Here is an 18,833-nt window from a genome sequence, read left to right as displayed (position 1 = left end):
AATATCTAGTGCATGCCTTCTCTGTGCTAGTTCTTGGGGCCAGGAGCTGATTTGCTGAGAACAAGACTGACAGGTCCCCATGCACAGGGAACTGAAATCCAGCAGATCTCCAACAATCATATGTGTGTTGTACAGATTAAGCAGACATGGAGATAGCAGAGGACCCAGCGGGGACCTGACCTACTCTAGGGGTTTAGGGGAGGTTTCTCTCAGAAGGAGACATGGGAGCTAATGTTCATCTAAAGGAGTATGCTAAAAATCAGCTCCTACTGCTGTAATGCTATGGGGGCGGGGTGGGGAAAAACCCAACCCAACCTCAGTGGCCACAGCCACAAGCATTTATTTTCATGTTGCTGGGGCTGCATGTTGACTGCAGCCTGATCATTATAAGCTGGGCTTGGCTGGGTGGCTTTGCTCCAGGCTATGGGTTGGGCTCAAGTCTACTCTATGTTCTTTCTGGCGCCCAGGATGAAGGGACATCAGCTCTCAGGCATGTTCTCTTCTGGCAAGTCACTGGAGTTCAAAGACAAGCAAGTTGCACAAGCAGTTAGATCCTCTGCCTGCATTGTGTCTTCTCTCATTCCATTGGCCAAAACAAGTCCTGTAGCCGAGCCATTGGTGGAGTAAGGGCAGGGGAGGAATAATAGCTCAGTTAACGGAACTATCACCAACCAGTAAGAGTTAGGTGGAAGGGGGAATGGCGTCCCGGGTGAGAGATCCTGGGGTGAGATGGAAAAAAGGGGCTTCTAAACTCCTGGAATCTGGGGAGAGGGGCTTATTTTCATCACCTTCATTGTCCAAGACACATCACTGTTCAAGACTCTACAACATGGCAACTAAAAGTAGACCCTTGGGGTTGGAATGTGGTGAGATGTTACGGGGAGGGTGGTGGGAAATGGTCCCTGGTTCCCCAGGTGGGCTGGTATGGGTGTGGGGCAGGATAGTAGGGGATGTTGGGCACGGCTGGTGTGTGTGTGTGTGTACGTGTTGGGGGTGCCAGCATAACCGAGAACATCCCTCATGCTGCCAGCTTCATTCCATGGGCAATCAGAATTGCAGCCTCCTGCCCTGCCCACAAAGGGGGAAGGTGACATCTCCCTGTGGGGCTGCTAAGGGAAGGGCCAGATTTGAAAGAACCAGTTCTAAGAGCCCTAGAGACCTGGGTTCAAACCCTAACTTTTCCCTGACTCTCACATTGGAATCCTTTCACATTGGCTTCCTTCCAGCTCTAGAATTCCTCTCTCTTGTGACCCTAAGAGGACAAGCCTGAGAGTAAAGAGGAAAGGGTCATGATGATACCATAAGCAGGACCTGAAACGGAGTTGGTATGCATGGAAGGACAGGGCCCGTGCTTGATGGTCACCAGGGAAGGAGAAGGGGCATTGTCACCCTTGGCAGTGTGGAAGGCATCCCCCTCCTCAACATAACTCATGTTGGATGCAGGTGCTGCCACCATAGTGGGGCTCTGTGTGGCAGAGGTGCCCCACCCCCCATGGCCACATTAGGATAGACATCTTCCCTTTGCAGTAAAAAACTTCACAGTAAACCTGAATGTTTCTCCAACTGGAGTCTTTAGATCCCAGAGTATCCAGGAACTTGTCTCTTGAGTTTAAGCGTTTTCCAGGAATTCTGAAACGTTGTACTTTCACGGTACTGATAATTACCCCAAATGATCAGATCACATTCTAGGTTATCTGGAAAAGCTACAGTAAAAATTAAGAACCATAATACAGTTTTTGACCTTTGTATTTTTGACTGAATTGGCACCCAGCAGTTATCTAAGAAGAGAGTATGAGCTCAATTCCAGTGTCTCAAACTCCTGAAATCCAGGTTTGTTTCCATCATCCTCACTGCCCCAAGACAGCACAACGGTCCTGGACTCAACGATCTTTGGGCAACTGCCACAGTCTCCTAAATGCTCTCCTTATTTGTCTCTCCATCCTCTTACCCCCAGTGCAGTGCATTCTCCACACAGCAGCCACTTTATAGGCAAAGAAACTGCGAATCAGCAGGGGTGATTAACTTGGCCTTGGCTGTCATGGTGTCAGAGCCTCAGTGGGAACCCAGCCAGTCTGACTTTCACTTAGTCAGTCAGTGGTAAGAATAGCACTTTGGGGTCAGACTGGCCTGTGGGTGGATCCCAGTTCTGCCGTGCATTAGTTGTGCCAGCTTCAGCATGTGACCACCTTTTGTATTTTCAGTTTTCTTGCCTTAAAGTGGGCCAACAATAACCTCATAGTTCTTTTTTTTTTTTAAGATTTTATTTATTTATTTGAGAGAGAGAGAATGAGAGATAGAGAGCATGAGAGGGAAGAGGTTCAGAGGGAGAAGCAGACTCCCTGATCAGCAGGGAGCCCGATGTAGGACTCGATCCTGGGACTCCAGGATCATGACCTGAGCCGAAGGCAGTCGCTTAACCAACTGAGCCACCCAGGCGCCCAACCACATAGAGTTCTAATGAGGGGTCAAAGAAGTCATTGCAGCAGGGCCCCTAGAGTCTTACTGACTCAGAGTGCTGGGGCCCGTGTCCACATCTTATTGACACATGGGCTTTCTTCCAAACCACAGACCTCCGTGCACAGAGCAGAAGTGCTGAGGAACTAATACACATAGGAGCATCTTTCCACCCTGACTGCTAACATAGAACTACTCTAGCTTCCTCTCCTCTTGGATGAAATAATTCTGAGGTGTGTGTACTACACTGTTTCCTGGAACTCCCCAACATAATTAAGACCCAGATGCCCACCATGGTAACATTCCTTTTTTTTTTTTTTAAGATTATTCATTTATTTATTTGAGAGAGAGGGAGAGAGAGAGCATGAGTGCAGGGAGGCAGAGGGAGGAGAAGCAGACACCCCGCTGAGCAGGGAGCCCAACGTAGGGCTCCATCCCAGGACCCTGAGATCATGACTCCAGCCAAAGGCAGAGGCTTGACCGACTGAGCCACCCAAGGGTCCCAAACAAATTCTCTTAGGCTCCCTATGGGAAATAGTCTGTAGGAGACAAGGGCAAAGGGCAGAAACAAGGAAACCACTTCGCGGGCTATCGCAGTAGTGTTGGATGAGATGAAGGTGGCCTGGGCTAGAGCTGTAGCAGGGGAAGTGGATATGAGACATTTTGGAGTGAGAGCTGACAGGACTTGCTGACAGATTGTAGAGGTTGAGGGAGAGGGAAAAAAAAAGACTCCTCCATTTCTCCTAGTGTTGGGAGGATGGTTGGGTCACTTACTGAGATGGTCTAGACTGGGAAGGAACAGGTTTTGGGTGAGGATGTGGGTATGGAAATTAAGAGTTCTGTATTAAGTTAGAGTCAGTCATTAGATACCCAAGAGGAGGTTCCCCTTATGCAACCGAACCATGGGTCTGTACCTCCCACCCCCGGGGGCTGGGGGGGAGTCCAGGCTGGCACAGGGAATGGGAAGTCTTTAAGTTATAGCGCAGCGCTGTCCAGTAGAAAGAGAACGTGGGCCACGTATGCCACTTAAAATTTCCCAGTAGCCACATTAAAAAAGTAAAAACAAACAGGTGAAACCAATTTAAATTATATTCATTTAACCCAGTATATCCTAAATATTGTTTCAACACGTAATCAACATAAACATGATTGATGAGCTATTCCGCACTCTTTCTTCGACATCCGGTGTGTATTTTACATTTAAAGCACATTAATTCGCACTCACTCTTTCCCAAGCACTCGGTTGCCACAGGACGGCTAAGGGCGACCACTCAGGTCGGCGTAGCGGCGGTTTTACAAAGCCGGGAACCGGTACCCACCCGGACCGTAGTGGGAGAAGCACTTCCGCTGGGACGACCCGGACGGAAGTCGTGGCGGAACGGAAGTCGCTCCTGTGCCCGCTCGGCGGCGGAACGCTGAGGCGGGATCTCGGCTGGCTGAGGCGAGCTTCCGTTGCCGGATGCTGGGCGCTCGGGCTGCGGGAGGTGAGCGGCGCGGCGGGCGGAGGCGGTGCGTGCCTGGGGCCGGAGGGCGGCGGAGCCCTGCAAATGCTTGGTGTTGAAGGGGAGGATGACGCGGGCCCTGAAGTCATTCTGTCGGGGTTCGCGCCCCAGCCCCGCTGCCTACTCGCCTATGACCTTGGGCACGTCACCCCCCTTGCCCCCCCCCCCCCCCGAGCCTTAGCCTCGTCAGCCATCAAGTGGGGGTGATAGAACCTGCTTGACGATGTTGCCGTGAGGATTAAATACCGTAATCCAGGGCGCCTGGGTGGCTCAGTCGTTAAGCGTCGGCCTTCAGCTCCGGTCATGATCCCAGAATCCTGGGATCGAGTCCCGCATCAGCGGGAAGCCTGCTTCTCCCTTTCCTACTCCCCCTGCTTCTGTTCCCTCTCTCGCTGTCTCTCTCTCTCTGTTGAAAAATAAATAAAATCTTAAAAAAAAAAAAACCCGTAATCCATGAGAAGCGCTAAGCATCGCGTCTGAAGCATTGTAGCCACCCCAACAACATGTTTGGGATATTTTATCGCTTAGGTTTACTTCTGTTGAGACGAGGCTGCTGTCTCGTCGGTGTTGCGGACTACCAAGTTTTGAGGCACGCTCCCTCCCCCCCCCACTGTAGCGCCTACGTTGTGCAATGCAAACATTTTATTTGCATTATCACGTTTGGTCCTCACAGCGGACACAGAGATAGGTACTATACCCGTTTTACTTATGGAGAAATGGAAGCCCCCCGAATTTAAGAAGCTCCCCAGGTGCCCAGAGTTACCTGGCGAGGCAACAGTTGGAGCCGACTGGGACTGCAGAGTCCATGCTCTTTTTTTTTTTTTTAAAGATTTTATTTATTTATTTGAGAGAGAGAGAATGAGAGATAGCACAAGAGGGAAGAGGGTCAGAGAGAGAAGCAGACTCCCTGCTGAACAGGGAGCCCGATGTGGGATTCGATCCTGGGAACTCCAGGATCATGACCTGAGCCGAAGGCAGTTTCTTAACCAACTGAGCCACCCAGGCGCCCCAGAGTCCATGCTCTTAACACGAGTGCTCTATGTCTCCCATGAAGGGGAGTGCGGGCTGCAAGTGTGCAGTTACTGAAGACTTAGTGTATGCCACGTTGGGTTTTTAATATCTTCTTTAATTCTCACAATGCCTCTGGGACATAGGTACTAGCTTTATCTTTATCTTACAGATGTGGAATTGGCAGCTCAGAGATAGGAATTTGACTTGCAAGCAAGGAGCAGAAAAGGGTGACTTAATTAATTAATTAATGGTTCTGTTTATTTATTTGACAGAGAGAGACACAGCGAGAGAGGGAACACAGGCAGGGGGAGTGGGAGAGGGAGAAGTAGACTTCCCACGGAGCGGGGAACCATATGTGGAGCTGGATCCCAGGACCCTGGGATCATGACCTGAGCTGAAGGCAGACGCTTAACGACTGAGCCACCCAGGCTCCTGGAAAAGGGTGACTTTACAGCTCACATTTAAAGGTCTGCTGTTTTCTGATACTTGAATGTAGGTTAGCATTGCTCCTGCCTAAAGTGCTGGTAGCATATACAGCAGGTGATCAAGTTAGAGAGGTAAAAGGCTACATCTGCTCATTTTACATGTACAGCACTTACTATGAGCCAGTTACTGAATGAGAGATGCTGAAGATGTAGAAATGGATGAGATTTATTCCCTTTTAGGGACCTCCCAGCCTGTAAGGGATGGCAGAAGTGTAAGTAGTAATTAACAGCCAAGTGTGATGAGTCTTGAGATGGGGTTTAGAAGGAGGCTTTGGGAACCTACAGGAGGACCCCAGCCTAGACTTTGAGAATGGTGGCCTGGACAGGCTTCTAGGAGGAAGCAGAGACCTAAAAGCATAGGAGTTGGCTGAGTCAGAGAGAAGATACACCGGCCAGAGAGAACAGAGTGTATAAAAGCCTAGAAGCTAGTGAAGATCGGTACAAAAATGGTATGACTGGAATGGGGCAGTCAGGCTGGAGATCCTGAGGTCCGTTAAGGATGTGTGGTGGGGGTATTTGTGCTACGTGTCGCTGGCGTCTGAGCCGTTGGCTGGCAGGCATCATGGATCAGGTAATGCAGTTTGTTGAGCCAAGTCGGCAGTTTGTGAAGGACTCAATTCGGCTGGTTAAAAGATGCACTAAACCTGATAGAAAAGAATTCCAGAAGATTGCCATGGCGACAGCAATAGGATTTGCTATAATGGGATTCATTGGCTTTTTTGTGAAATTGATCCATATCCCTATTAATAACATCATTGTTGGCGGCTGAATACCTTTTTAGAAGAGTTTTTCATCTTGGGGATTGGTGAATAAGTGAGGATTTGAGAAGCTCATGGAGTAAAAATTTGCCTATGTTTTGTGTTTTTCTTTCATTTTTTTTTTGTCTTCCAAGGTGTTTTGTATTTGTAAATTAAAACAATTCAAAATAAACTTATCTTTTTTCCATCATAAAAAAAAAAAAAAAAAGGATGTGTGGTGGGAAGTGTGTCTCCATCTCTTGTACTTTGAGTCACCTAGGTTCCTTCCTGGGAGGCAATCACTGTTTCTTACCCGTTCTAGAGATACTGTGTTCATTTACAAGTATGTACATTAATATTCCCGTGCTCCTTCCCCTGCAGATTAAAGTGTAGCATACTGTAGATATTATTGGGCACTTTGCTTCCTTGTTTTTGTCATGTATGGATACTTACTTTTTTTTTTTAAAGATTTTATTTATTTCACAGAGAGAGACACAGCGAGAGAGGGAACACAAGCAGGGGGAGTGGGAGAGGGAGAAGCAGTCTTCTCGCGGAGCAGGGAGCCCGATGTGGGGCTCGATCCCAGGACCCTGGGATCATGACCTGAGCTGAAGGCAGATGCTTAACGACTGAGCCACCCAGGCGTCCCCAGCCTTACTTTCTAACAGTTGCATTTTATCCCACTGCATGGATGTACCATAACTTATTTAACTAGCCCCCTTGTGATGACATTTAAATCTTTTCCATTCCTTTGCTGTTAGAAACACTTTGGCATTGAGTATCCTTACACATGGGTCTTTTTGTACATGTAAGACTATCTGGAAGGTAAATATCTAGGAATGGAATGGCTTAGTCAAAGGGTTTGTGTGTTTGTAATTTTGATGGAAAGTGGCAAATTGCCCTCTATAAAGGTTGTGCTCTTTTCCATCCCCCAGCTATGTGTGACAGGGTCTGGGTAGAAAGTTTGAAGACAGTAATTCGAGATTTTTGGAGGGTAGAAGTCACTGATCAGACATATGGTGCCCCATGTTAGATACTTTCCATTTAAAGGAACTCAAAGGAAGATGCTCTCAGATAGTAAGTGGTTTTCATAGTAATGGGAGGCAACGTAGCAAGGTGGCTAGGAGCATGGGCTTTATGGTCATATAGACCTTCATTTGAGTCCTGACTCTGTTGCTTAGGTGGGACATTAGGTAAGTTCCTCAGCCTCTGTCTATTTCCTCATCCCTGAGTGGGGATAATAGTACTGTCTGTTGTCTTTTTGCTGAGGATTGCTGTAAAGATTTAATGCCCTTGAAACTGTTGCTGGCACAGGTGCTTTTTTGTTACTTTGTCACACCATCTCATCTCATCTCTACCACACCTTTGTTTTGAAAACTACCTGGATTTGTATCTTACCTCTGGCACTCCTTTGTATGATCTTGGGCAAGGTGCCACAGTTGTTTTTTTTTTTTTACTTGTAAAATAGGGATAATATTAAGAGTATTTTGTGTATTAAATGTATTAATACACTGGAAGTACTTATAGCATTGCCCTGTATGTGGTGTTCAATAAATGTTGGTGATACCTGTTATTCTTTTGCAGACTTTGGGCTTTGATTTAGTGCCATGCATCCTTTGCAGTGTGTCCTGCAAACACAGAGGTGGGGGCCCTTGGCTTCTCTGTCCTGGCTGCTGCTCAGGACCTGCAGGGCACATAGTAGTGTCCCCAGCACTGCATGTCCCAGTTTGGAGAGGCAGCAGGAAGATGGAGTTCGGAAGGATTTCAGCTCCAGGCTGGCCAGTGGGCCGACTTTTCAGCATTTTTTAAGAAGTGCTTCAGCTCCTCAAGAGAAGCCGGACATGGAGGACCCACCCCCCTATCTTACAGTGGATGAACTTTTAGGGAGGCAAAGAAAAGGTTGGTTTTACTTTTCTTCTCTCTTCAGACTTCCTGCTTTGTTCCTTTCCAGCATCCACAGCCTGGTTCATAATTATTCTTTTATTGCAGACCCAGCTTTGGAGGGTTAATAGGGTGGGAAGCCTGCTAGGTTATGGAATTGTCAGACTTCATCAAGTAACATTAATATAAAGAAACTTGTGGGCGCCTGGCTGGCTCAGTCTGTGGAGTGTGCAACTCTTGATCTCAGGGTTGTGAGTTTGAGCCCCATGTTGGGTGTAGAGATTACTTAAAAAATATTAAAAAAAAAAAACTTGGGGTGCCTGGGTGGCTCAGGCAGTTAAGTGTCTGACTTTGGCTCAGTTCATGACCTCAGGGTCCTGGGATCAAGCCTGGCGTCCGGCTCTTCACTCAGCGGGGAGCTCTCTCTCTCAAACAAATAAATAAAATCTTAAAAAAAAGAAAAACTTGTACTTTTGGTCCATGTGACTAGGGTGGGTAGAAGTCCTGGGGAGTCTTTTCTTTGGTTACCTTTGGAAACCCTATAATCTCTGTTCTAATTTTTAGATCATCTTAAATCATAAGACAGCTTTCACAATTGGTGATGTAGAAATTCATTCTTTATGCTTAAACAGATTTTTTCCCCTCTTTTTTCTTTTTAAAAAATTTTTTTAAAGATCTTATTTATTTGTCAGAGAGAGAGAGTGAGAGCGAGTGAGCACAAGCAGGGGGAGCGGCAGGCAGAAGGAGAAGCAGGTTCCCTGCTGAGCAAGGAGCCTGACGGCGTGGGCTTGATCCCAGGACTCCAGGATCATGACCTGAGCCAAAGGCAGACGCTTAACTGACTGAGCCACCCAGGCATCCTCTTTTTTAAATTTTTTTTTAATATTCTATTTATTTGAAAGAAAGAGCACGAGAGAGAGCAGAGAACGCAAGTGTTGGGGGGGAGAGGGGCAGAGGGAGAGGGAGAAGCAGACTCCCCACTGAGCAGGGTGTCTGATGCAGGGCTCCAACCCAGGCTCCATTCCAGGACCCCGAGATCATGACCTGAGTAGAAGGTGGACACTTAACTGACTGAGCCACCCAGGCACTCCTCTTTTTTTTTTTTTTAAAGGTTTATTTATTTATTAGAGTGTATGCATGCTCATGTGAGCTGATGGAAGGGCAGAGGGAGAGAATCTTTAAGCAGACTCCCTGCTGAGTGTAGAGCCCTTTGCAGGGCTCCATTTCATGACCCTGAAATCATGACCTGAGCCCAAATCAAGAGTTGGGTCGCTTAACCATCTGAGCCACCGAGGTGCCCCTTTGTAATTAAATTTTTAAAAATTGAGGGCCCCTAGGTGGCTCAGTTCGTTAAGCGACTGCCTTCGGCTCAGGTCATGATCCTGGAGTCCCGGGATCGAGTCCCACATCGGGCTCCCTGCTCAGCAGGGAGTCTGCCTCTCCCTCTGACCCTCTTCCCTCTTGTGCTCTCTATCTCTCTCATTCTCTCTCTCTCAAATAAATAAATAAATCTTTAAAAAAAATTTTAAAAATTGGTATAAAATACTGCATTGTGCTGTACTATGATGTACCTGTCCCCTATAGTTGGACATTAAATTGTTTCAAAAGTTTTATAAGTAATGCTATAATATGTTTCTTCACATATACACACATGCATATACATAACCACTGAGCCACCCAGGCGCCCCTTGGTGTTTTTATTTTTAGACAAGTAAAGTGAGCCAAGGAAGGTTTAAGAATACCCTGATGTTTCTTTCTTTCTTTTATAAATTACTGCTGTTTTATGTTTGTTTTCATATGATTTTTTGTCATTAACTTTTAACTTCATTTGGACTTTATTTGGGTCTGTTGATTAAAATATGTTGGAGAGGAGTTGATGTAGAAATTTAGTTTCAAAGGGCTTGCCAGAGTATGAAATTGATGTTCTTAAAACCTCATGCAAATGTGTTTTACATCATAATACAGCCATGCTTTCTTTTTTTTTTTTAAAGATTTTATTTATTAATTGACAGAGAGAGATACACACAGCGAGAGAGGGAACACAAGCAGGGGGAGTGGGGGAGGGAGAAGCAGGCTTCCCGCCGAGCAGGGAACCCGATGCAGGGCTCGATCCCAGGACCCTGGGATCATGACCTGAGCCGAAGGCAGTCGCTTAACCAACTGAGCCACCCACGCGCCCCTCTTTCTTTTTTTTTAAGAATTTATTTATTTATTTGACAGAGAGACACAGTGAGAGAGGGAACAGAATTAGTGGGAGTAGGAGAGGGAGAAGCAGGCTTTCCGCTGAGTGGGGAGCCCTATGTGGGGCTCGATTCCAGGACCCCGGGATAATGACCTGAGCCGAAAGCAGACGCTTAACGACTGAGCCACCCAGGCACTCCCTTATTTGTTTTTTTTAAAGATTTTATTTGTTTGACAGAGAGAGACACAGTGAGAGAAGGAACATAAGCAGGGGGAGTGGGAGAGGGAGAAACAGGCTTCCCACTGAGCAGGGAGCCCGATGCGGGGCTCGATCCCAGGACCCTGGGATCATGACCTGAGCCGAAGGCAAACGCTTAATGACTGAGCCACCCAGGTGCTCCTCTCCTGTTTTTTAAATGATATGGCCTGTAATTATGTATGTGTATAATGTAGTATTTCTTTTGTTCTGAAAGGCTGTCATTAATTTGGGGGTAGACCTGGAGCATAATGGTGTCTTAGAATTGAAGCAACAGGGGATTTAGTGGATAACCAGTTGCCCCAGATGTTTCTGGGGCATTTGGGAAGGAGACCTTTTGAGACATGTGGCCCCTTTTAGTCAGCCTACTGTGGAATCCCCCTCTCATTGCAGTCTATCTGGAGACCTACGGCTGCCAAATGAATGTGAATGACACAGAGATAGCCTGGTCTATCTTACAGAAGAGTGGCTACTTGCGGACCAGGAACCTCCAAGAGGTACATGCATTTTCTGCTTCTATTGTTTTCTGAGCCTGGGTGAGACTCTGCATTTGTGCCAGTTTTTAGATGCAGCTTCAGAAATAGGGTATGGCCTGGTGAGAGTGAGTTCCCTTGAGTAAAATGTGTAGCATGGAACTAAGGTGTATTTTTGTTCCAGTTATTTTTGAAACTTTTATGGTGGTGCTCACTTTTAGGCAAGGAACTAAGTTAAAAATGGGCTGGGAGGTGGAGGGGAATGGGAGTTAATGTTTAATGGGTACAGAGTTTTAGTTGGGGAACATGAAATGGTTCTGGAGCTTGAGGGTGGTGACGGTTGCACAACAATGTGAATGTACTTAATGCTACTGAACTGTACACTTAAAAATGGTTAAAATGGTAAATTTTATGTATGTTTTACCACAGTAATAAAAAAAAGGGCTATGGATAGTGATTCTACAAGGCCGATTTCAAAGATCATAATTTTCCCTTGCTTTCCACTCAGGCTGATGTGATCCTCCTTGTCACATGTTCTATCAGGTGAGAGTTTGTTCTTTACCTAGAAGGTGAATATATTTAATGCCAGAGTTAACAGTGCCAGGCTGGCGGACCTGTGGAGATGAGTCAGTGGACTGGTGATTTTACAACAGTGGAGATAGCAATGATAGAACTCGGTTGATGTTGCTGAGCACGTACTGTGTATCAGGTCCTGTGCTGAGCACTACATATGCACTAACTAATTTAATTCTCACAACAACCGTATAAGATAGGTGCTATTATCAAACCCGTTTTATAGATGAGGAACCCGAGGGTATGCTGAGGCACCCAACTTTTCCCAAGGTTTCTCTTGCAGGTAATGGCACGTTTATGATGTAATTCACATCGTAAGGGTTAGGGTGCAGTCAGTGCAGAGATGGTGGCATCCATCAGAAGTGAACATACTATTTCTTACTTTGTTTCTGTGTACAAGGCATATTAGTGTTAATGTTTTCCTTAGTATTAATATAATCCAACATTTTTGTTGGAACATTCAGAAATGAACCCTTCTTCTGTGGAGCATGGCTTTAAGGAGCTTGGTTTGATATGGGAACTAAGGCAGACACACAAATAGCTCTAACATCTGGCAGAAAGCACTATGTAAAAAATCAAACAATAAAAGAGAAGTTGCTAACTACAGGGAAAAGTATAGTTAAAGTGATAGGGCAGTTAAGGGGTGGACAAACTTTCTATGAGGCTTTGTGAAGTAGATTGTTTCTGAGTTTAACTCAAAGGCTTGTCAGGTTTGGACATATGCAGGAAGGGTGAATTACAGCAAGTGGTGCTTCTTCAGTTGGCTCCCTGCCTATCTTCCCTTAACCTAAAAGATAGATATTCATTTAAAGGGTTGAAATTTGTTTTTATTTCCATTGTCCTACTCTTTTAGCTTGTGCTCCAGTTTATTTTCAGGTTCAGTTCTACCTCTTTTGATCTTTGTAGGGAGAAGGCTGAGCAGACCATCTGGAATCGTTTACATCAGCTTAAAGCCCTGAAGACGAAACGGCTCCGCTCCCGAGTACCTCTGAGGATTGGGATTCTAGGTATCCGGTAATTTGCAGGTTTTGTGTTTTCACACTTGGGAAGCCCTTAGAGGCTGGATTCCCAGTGTTTGAAGAATTGTTATACACCTCATAACTTTGTATTTGATGTCAGAGGCTATAGGACTAAATGAGATAAAGCTCATAAAAGGGCTTTTCATAGTGTCTTGTAGTAATAGGTACTCAGAAAGTGGCCTATCCTTTCTAGAGTCTAATGTGGCTTATGGCAGCATAGAATTATGGATAGGAGAGAGTTTGGAGTCTGAAAGAACAGCACGAATTTATAGCATAGGCACTTTTCATCTTGACTCCTGATGTATGCCCAAGTGAAGATCTAGACCTACACTGACCAGTATGGTAGCCGCTAGTCACATGTGGTTATTTAAATTTAACTAAAATTAGGGACCCCTGGTTGGCTCAGTTGGTGGAGCATGCAACTCTTGATCTCGGGATTGTGAGTTACAGTCTCGTGTTGGGTGTAGAGATTACTTAAAAAAAAAAAAATCTTAAATAAATTTAAGGGGCGCCTGGGTGGCTTAGTCGGTTAAGCGTCTGCCTTTGGCTCAGGTCATGATCCTGGAGTCCTGGGATCGAGCCCTGCATTGGGCTCCCTGCTTAAGCAAGGAGTCTGCTTCTCCCTCTGCCCCTCACCCCACTCATGCTTTCTCTCTCTCTCTCACTCTGTCTCTCTCTAAAATAAATAAAATCTTAAAAAAAATAAATTTAAGTAAAATTAAATAATATTAAAAATTCCCTTCTTCATTCTCACTAGCCACCTATTGACTGCTCAGTAGCCACACTTGACTAGTGCCTATCAGTTTGGACAGCACAGATAAAGAACATTTCCATTATCTTAGAAAGTTCTGTCGGACAGCTCTGATCTAGATAGCTGGGAAGCATGTTTCAAAAATGAATATTCTGTACCCTTTGGTCCCAGAATTTAGTTAATGTATTTAATTTAATTTAATTTTTTTAAAAGATTTATTTATTTATTTTGAGAGAGAGAGAATGAGAGAGAGAGAGAGAGAGAGTACATGAGAGCGGGGAGGGTTAGAGGGAGAAGCAGGCCCCTTCCTAATTAGGGAGCCCGAAGCGGGACTTGATCCCGGGACTCCAGGATCATGACCTGAGCTGAAGGTAGTTGCTTAACCAGCTGAGCCACCCAGGCACCCAATGTATTTAATTTTAAACAGACTGTCCATTGTGGAATAATTAAATTAATTTCTCTTGATGAAGGGTTCAAACATAGTTGGAGCATATCCTGTTATACAGATTAATGTACTAAGTGATGTAGGAGGTTGGAAGGATTAGCTGAAATCTTTCACCTCAGTTCCTTCATTATAGAAGCCCCCGGCTATATCTTTGTTAGGAATTTCAGAAATTCCCCCAATACTTTGTTTTTTATTGTGGTAAAATATATATAACATAAAATTTACCATTTGAATCCTTCTTTTTTCTTTAAAGATTTCATTTATTTATTTGAGAGAGAGAGCATGAGTGGTTGAGGAGGAGAGGGAGAAACAGACTCCCTGCTGGGCGTGGGACTCGATCCCAGGACGCTGAGATCATGCCCTGAGCCAACATCAGATGCTTAACCAACTGAGCCACCCCGGCGCCCCTAGACTTTGAAACTCTATAGCCAGTTCCTGAAAAAAAATTTTTTATTTGGAGTACCAAATAAATTTCAATTGAAAAAAGAGATGGTTCATGTCTAGAAATGTTTCTGGGTGATGGCTTAATTTTTTCTGGGCATTTAATTGAATTTCTTTAGTTGCTTGCTTCCTGTGGTTTTTTTATATAGGAAGATGCAGGTTCTAGTGCTATGGAAGTATTGGGCAAATTTGAGGAGCGATGAAGCTAAACTCTTAGCGAAGTTTCTGTGCCCTTGTCTCTGACCTTAGCTAGAGGTGATGTGTACTGAGAAGTAGCCATGAGACCAGATGAATCTGGGAACAGGTGCTTATTTTTTTTCCTTCCCAGGCTGCATGGCTGAGAGATTAAAGGAGGAGATTCTCAACAGGGAGAAAATGGTGGATATTTTGGCCGGTCCAGATGCCTATCGGGACCTTCCTCGCCTGCTGGCTGTTGCTGAGTCAGGCCAACAAGCTGCCAACTTGCTGCTCTCTCTGGATGAGACCTATGCTGACATCATGCCAGTCCAGACAAGCCCCAGTGCTACTTCTGCCTTCGTGTGAGACACCGCCCAAGAGACAAGGAGTGAATTTCTCCTTTCTCACTTTTATTTATTTATTTTGAGGGGGGGGGCTGTAGAGAGAGAGAGAGTGCATACACATTAGCTGGGGGTGGGGGTGGGGAGGGACAGGGTAGAGAGTCTCAAGCAGACTCTGCGCCGAGCCCGACAAGGGCTTGATCTCACAACCCTGAGATCACGACCTGAGCTGAAACCAAGAATTGGATGCCCAACAGACTGTGCCATCCAGGCACTCCTTCTTTCTCACTTTTAAAATAATGTTAAGGGCAGGGACACCTGGTGGCCCAGTTGGTTAAGCATCTGCCTTCGGGTCAGGTCATGATCCCAGGACTCTGAAGGTAGACGCTTAACCAACTGGGCCACCTAGGCGCCCCTATTTATTCCTTTTAGAGAGAGAGAGAGAGGGAGCGAGAGAACAGCAGGGAGGGGTGGAGGGAGATGGGAGAGAGAATCCCAAGCAGACTCCACGTGGAGCTCAGAGCCTGACTGGGGCTTGATCCTAGGACCCTGAGATCACGACCTGGGCTGAAATCAAGAGTCAGACGCCTGACTATGCCACCCAGGCTTCCCAATTTATTTGGTTTGATGGTTAAATGGTGAACATTTCTTTTTTTTTTTTTAAGATTTATTTTATTTATTTGAGAAAGCTAGAATGAGAGAGAGAGAGTACATGAGAGGGGGGAGGGTTAGAGGGAGAGGCAGGCTCCCCGCTGAGCAGGGAGCCCGATGCGGGACTCGATCCCAGGACTCCCGGATCATGACCTGAGCCGAAGGCAGTCGCTTAACCAACTGAGCCACCCAGGCACCCAAATGGTGAACATTTCTTATGTTATTAAATTTTCTATAACAGGTTGGCAAATTGGCAAAAAAAGTTAGAGCATGTTTTTTGTAAATAAAGTTCTGTTGAAATACAGCCATGCCCATTTGTTTATATATTATCTGTGGCTGCATTTGGTACTACAATAGCAAAATTGTGTAGTTGTGACAGGGACTGTATGGTCTGCAAAGCCTAAAAATTTTTCTATCTGGTTTTTTATAGAAAGTTTGCCAACCTGTCATTTTAATGGCTATCCCATACTCTGTTGTTGGAATGCTTAATAAAAATAATAGCTAACATTTATTTAACAGTTCTTCAGTGAACATCTTTGATACATATTCAAAATTATTTCTTTAAGATAATTTGAGGATTTCATATACAGGATGCAAATGGAAGAGAGTGATTTCACTTAGATACCATAATAATTGGATCAGGAATGAGTGAGAAATATGGAACCCTCTCTCTTAAATCTGAGGTTTCTTTTTTTTTTTCTTTTTTATTGTTATGTTAATCACCATACATTACATCATTAGTTTTGGATGTAGTGTTCGATGTTTCATTGTTTGTGCATAACACCCAGTGCTCCACGCAGAACGTGCCCTCTTTAATACCCATCACCAGGCTAACCCATTCCCCCACCCCCCTCCCCTCTAGAACCCTCAGTTTGTTTTTCAGAGTCCATTGTCTCTCATGGTTCGTCTCCCCCTCTGCTTTCCCCCCTTCATTCTTCCCTTCCTGCTATCTTCTTTTTTTTTCTTTTTTTTTATTAAAGATTTTATTTATTTGAGAGACAAGAGAATGAGAGATAGAGAGCACGAGAAGGGAAGAGGGTCAGAGGGAGAAGCAGACTCCCCGCCGAGCAGGGAGCCCGATGCGGGACTCAATCCCAAGACTCCAGGATCATGACCTGAGCCGAAGGCAGTCGCTTAACCAGCTGAGCCACCCAGGCGCCCTTCTTTTTTTTTTTTCTTAACATATATTCCATTATTTGTTTCAGAAGTACAGGTCTGTGATCCAACAGCTTGCACAGTTCACAGCGCTCACCATAGCACATACCTTACCCAACATCTGTCACCCAGCCACCCCATCCCTCCCACCCCCCACCACTCCAGCAACACTCAGTTTGTTTCCTGAGATTAAGAATTCCTCATATCAGTGCAGTCATATGATACATGTCTTTCTCTGATTGACTTATTTCACTCAGCATAACACCCTCCAGTTCTATCCACGTCGTTGCAAATGGCAAGATCTCATTCCTTTTGATGGCTGCATAATATTCCATTGTGTATATATACCACATCTTCTTTATCCATTCATCTGTCGATGGACATCTTGGCTCTTTCCACAGTTTGGCTGTTGTGGACATTGCTGCTATAAACATCGGGGTGCACGTACCCCTTCGGATCCCTACATTTGTATCTTTGGGGTAAATACCCAGTAGCGCAATTGCTGGATCGTATGGTAGCTCTATTTTCAACTTTTTGAGGAACCTCCATACTGTTTTCCAGAGGGGTTGCACCAGCTTGCATTCCCACCAACAGTGTAGGAGGCTTCCCCTTTCTCCGCATCCCCGCCAACATCTGTTGTTAAATCTGATGTTTCTATTCATTATACACATTTTATGATACTTATTTTTTTTCTGGTCTAGATATAAAACATTCAAACAAAATATTTATATATATGGGGTATATAAAAAGGCACCCCATTGCCTTGCCAGTTTGCTCCCTCAGGGTAACTGCTATATCCACCAATTACAATGTGGTTTCTATCCTGTGATTAAATACTATTTTTTATTTTTTTTATTTTTTTTTAAAGATTTTATTTAGTTATTTGAGAGAATGAGAGAGTGAGCATGAGGGGGGGAGAGTCAGAGGGAGAAGCAGACTCCCCGCTGAGCAGGGAGACCGATGCGGGACTTGATCCCGGGACTCCAGGACCACAACCTGAGCCAAAGGCAGGCGCTTAGCCAACTGAGCCACCCAGGCGCCCTAAGTACTAGTTTTTAAAAATAAAAAATGTTTAGGGCGCCTGGGTGGCTCAGTCGTTAAGCGTCTGCCTTCGCCTCAGGTCATGATCCCAGGGTCCTGGGATCGAGTCCCGCATCGGGCTCCCTGCTCCTTGGGAGCCTGCTTCTCTCTCTGTCTCTCATGAATAAATAAATACAATCTTAAAAAAAAAATAAAAAATGTTTGCCTTAAAAATGCCTCCGATTGGTCCAGTGTGAGCATGGTGCCAGGAGGACTTGGAGCCAGGGGATAATGCTGCGGGAGCTACGACCCCTCCCCGGGGGGGCGGGGGGGGCGGGGCGTGCTACTCCTGCTAGTCCTGTTACCAAGTTTTGGTGCCTTTCTCCCCAGGTCTGTTATGCGAGGCTGTGACAACATGTGCAGCTACTGCATTGTTCCTTTCACACGTGGCCGGGAGAGGAGTCGCCCTGTTGCTTCCATTCTAGAGGAAGTGAGGAAGCTTTCAGAGCAGGTGAAAAGTTCTCCAGGTCTTTGTCTTCTAAGTGTGGTTTTAGGAGGATGAGGAGAACCTTTCTTGTTTTGCTGCCTGTGCTCTCTCTGAGCTTTGTGAGTTTAGAACGCGTACCTGGCCAGAAAGAAATGCCTGGGTGAATATCTTGGATTTGCTGTTTATAAATTATAGGCAGATCCATGTGAAGTTTGCTTAGGAGGCAGCACATTGGAATGGAGAGAGCATGAGTCTAGAGTCAGATGATTAAGCATGAATTCTGGCTGCAGCATTCTCGGGTTTGGTGCCCTGCTCACTTAACTATCATCTTTGAAACAGTTTCCCAATCTATGAAAAGAAGATAAAATAGTAACTTCCTTGCGGGTTATTGGAAAGATTGTTGTAGCTTAAATGCTTTTCTTTCTTTCTTTTTCTTTTTTTTTAAGAAATCTCCACACCCACTGTGGAGCTTGAACTCAAAACCCTGAGATCAAGAGTCACATGCTCTACCAACTGAGTTGGCCAGGTGCCCGTGTAGTTTAAGTTTTTTTTTTCCCTAAAGATTTATTTATTTTTAGAGAGCATTCGTAAAGAGGGGGAGGAACAGAGGGAGAGGGAGAAAGAATCACAAGCAGGCTCTTTGCTAAGCACAGAGCCTGACGTGGGGCTTGATCTCATAACCCTGAGATCATGACTTGAGCTGAAACCAAGAGTCAGACACTCAACCAACTGAGCCACCAAGGTGCTCCTAAAATTTTTTTTTAAGATTTATTTATTTATTGGGGACGCCTGG

The 18,833-nt window shown here is 45.3% G+C and overlaps 2 protein-coding genes across 5 annotated transcripts in view; both read left to right on the top strand.

Moving 5' to 3' along the window:
- The first annotated feature begins 3,834 nt into the window (after window positions 1-3,834).
- Window positions 3,835-18,833, top strand: part of CDK5RAP1 (CDK5RAP1 mitochondrial tRNA methylthiotransferase) — a 38,460-nt gene continuing 23,461 nt past the window's right edge. For 3 of the 4 annotated variants that reach the window (XM_028118871.1, XM_088026750.1, XM_088026751.1), the window contains exons 1-7: window positions 3,835-3,938; window positions 7,774-8,088; window positions 10,901-11,004; window positions 11,489-11,523; window positions 12,460-12,560; window positions 14,538-14,748; window positions 17,944-18,064. In XM_028118871.1, coding sequence (XP_027974672.1) covers window positions 7,797-8,088; window positions 10,901-11,004; window positions 11,489-11,523; window positions 12,460-12,560; window positions 14,538-14,748; window positions 17,944-18,064 — 864 coding nt within the window. In that variant the 5' untranslated portion in view covers window positions 3,835-3,938; window positions 7,774-7,796. Of the gene's footprint in view, window positions 3,939-7,773; window positions 8,089-10,900; window positions 11,005-11,488; window positions 11,524-12,459; window positions 12,568-14,537; window positions 14,749-17,943; window positions 18,065-18,833 lie in introns of all 4 variants that reach the window. The other variant, XM_028118872.1, reaches the window with a different exon arrangement.
- LOC114220789 (protein transport protein Sec61 subunit gamma) lies at window positions 5,956-6,356 on the top strand. Its single transcript, XM_088026269.1, has one exon. The coding sequence runs from the start codon at window positions 6,015-6,017 to the stop codon at window positions 6,219-6,221; it is 207 nt and encodes a 68-aa protein (XP_087882395.1). The 5' UTR covers window positions 5,956-6,014; the 3' UTR covers window positions 6,222-6,356.

This window comes from Eumetopias jubatus, unplaced genomic scaffold, assembly GCF_037043125.1.
Source record: "Eumetopias jubatus isolate StellerSeaLion01/CBP00866 unplaced genomic scaffold, mEumJub1_p1.0 scaffold_9, whole genome shotgun sequence".
NCBI lineage: Eukaryota > Metazoa > Chordata > Mammalia > Carnivora > Otariidae > Eumetopias > Eumetopias jubatus.
Note: the sequence above shows the minus strand (reverse complement) of the source record. Positions and strands in the feature narration are given on the sequence as shown.

What these genes read in the sequence shown, in the direction of transcription:
- LOC114220789 (XM_088026269.1), top strand. Translation starts at nt 6,015, where the DNA reads ATGGATCAGGTAATGCAGTTTGTTGAGCCAAGTCGGCAGTTTGTGAAG.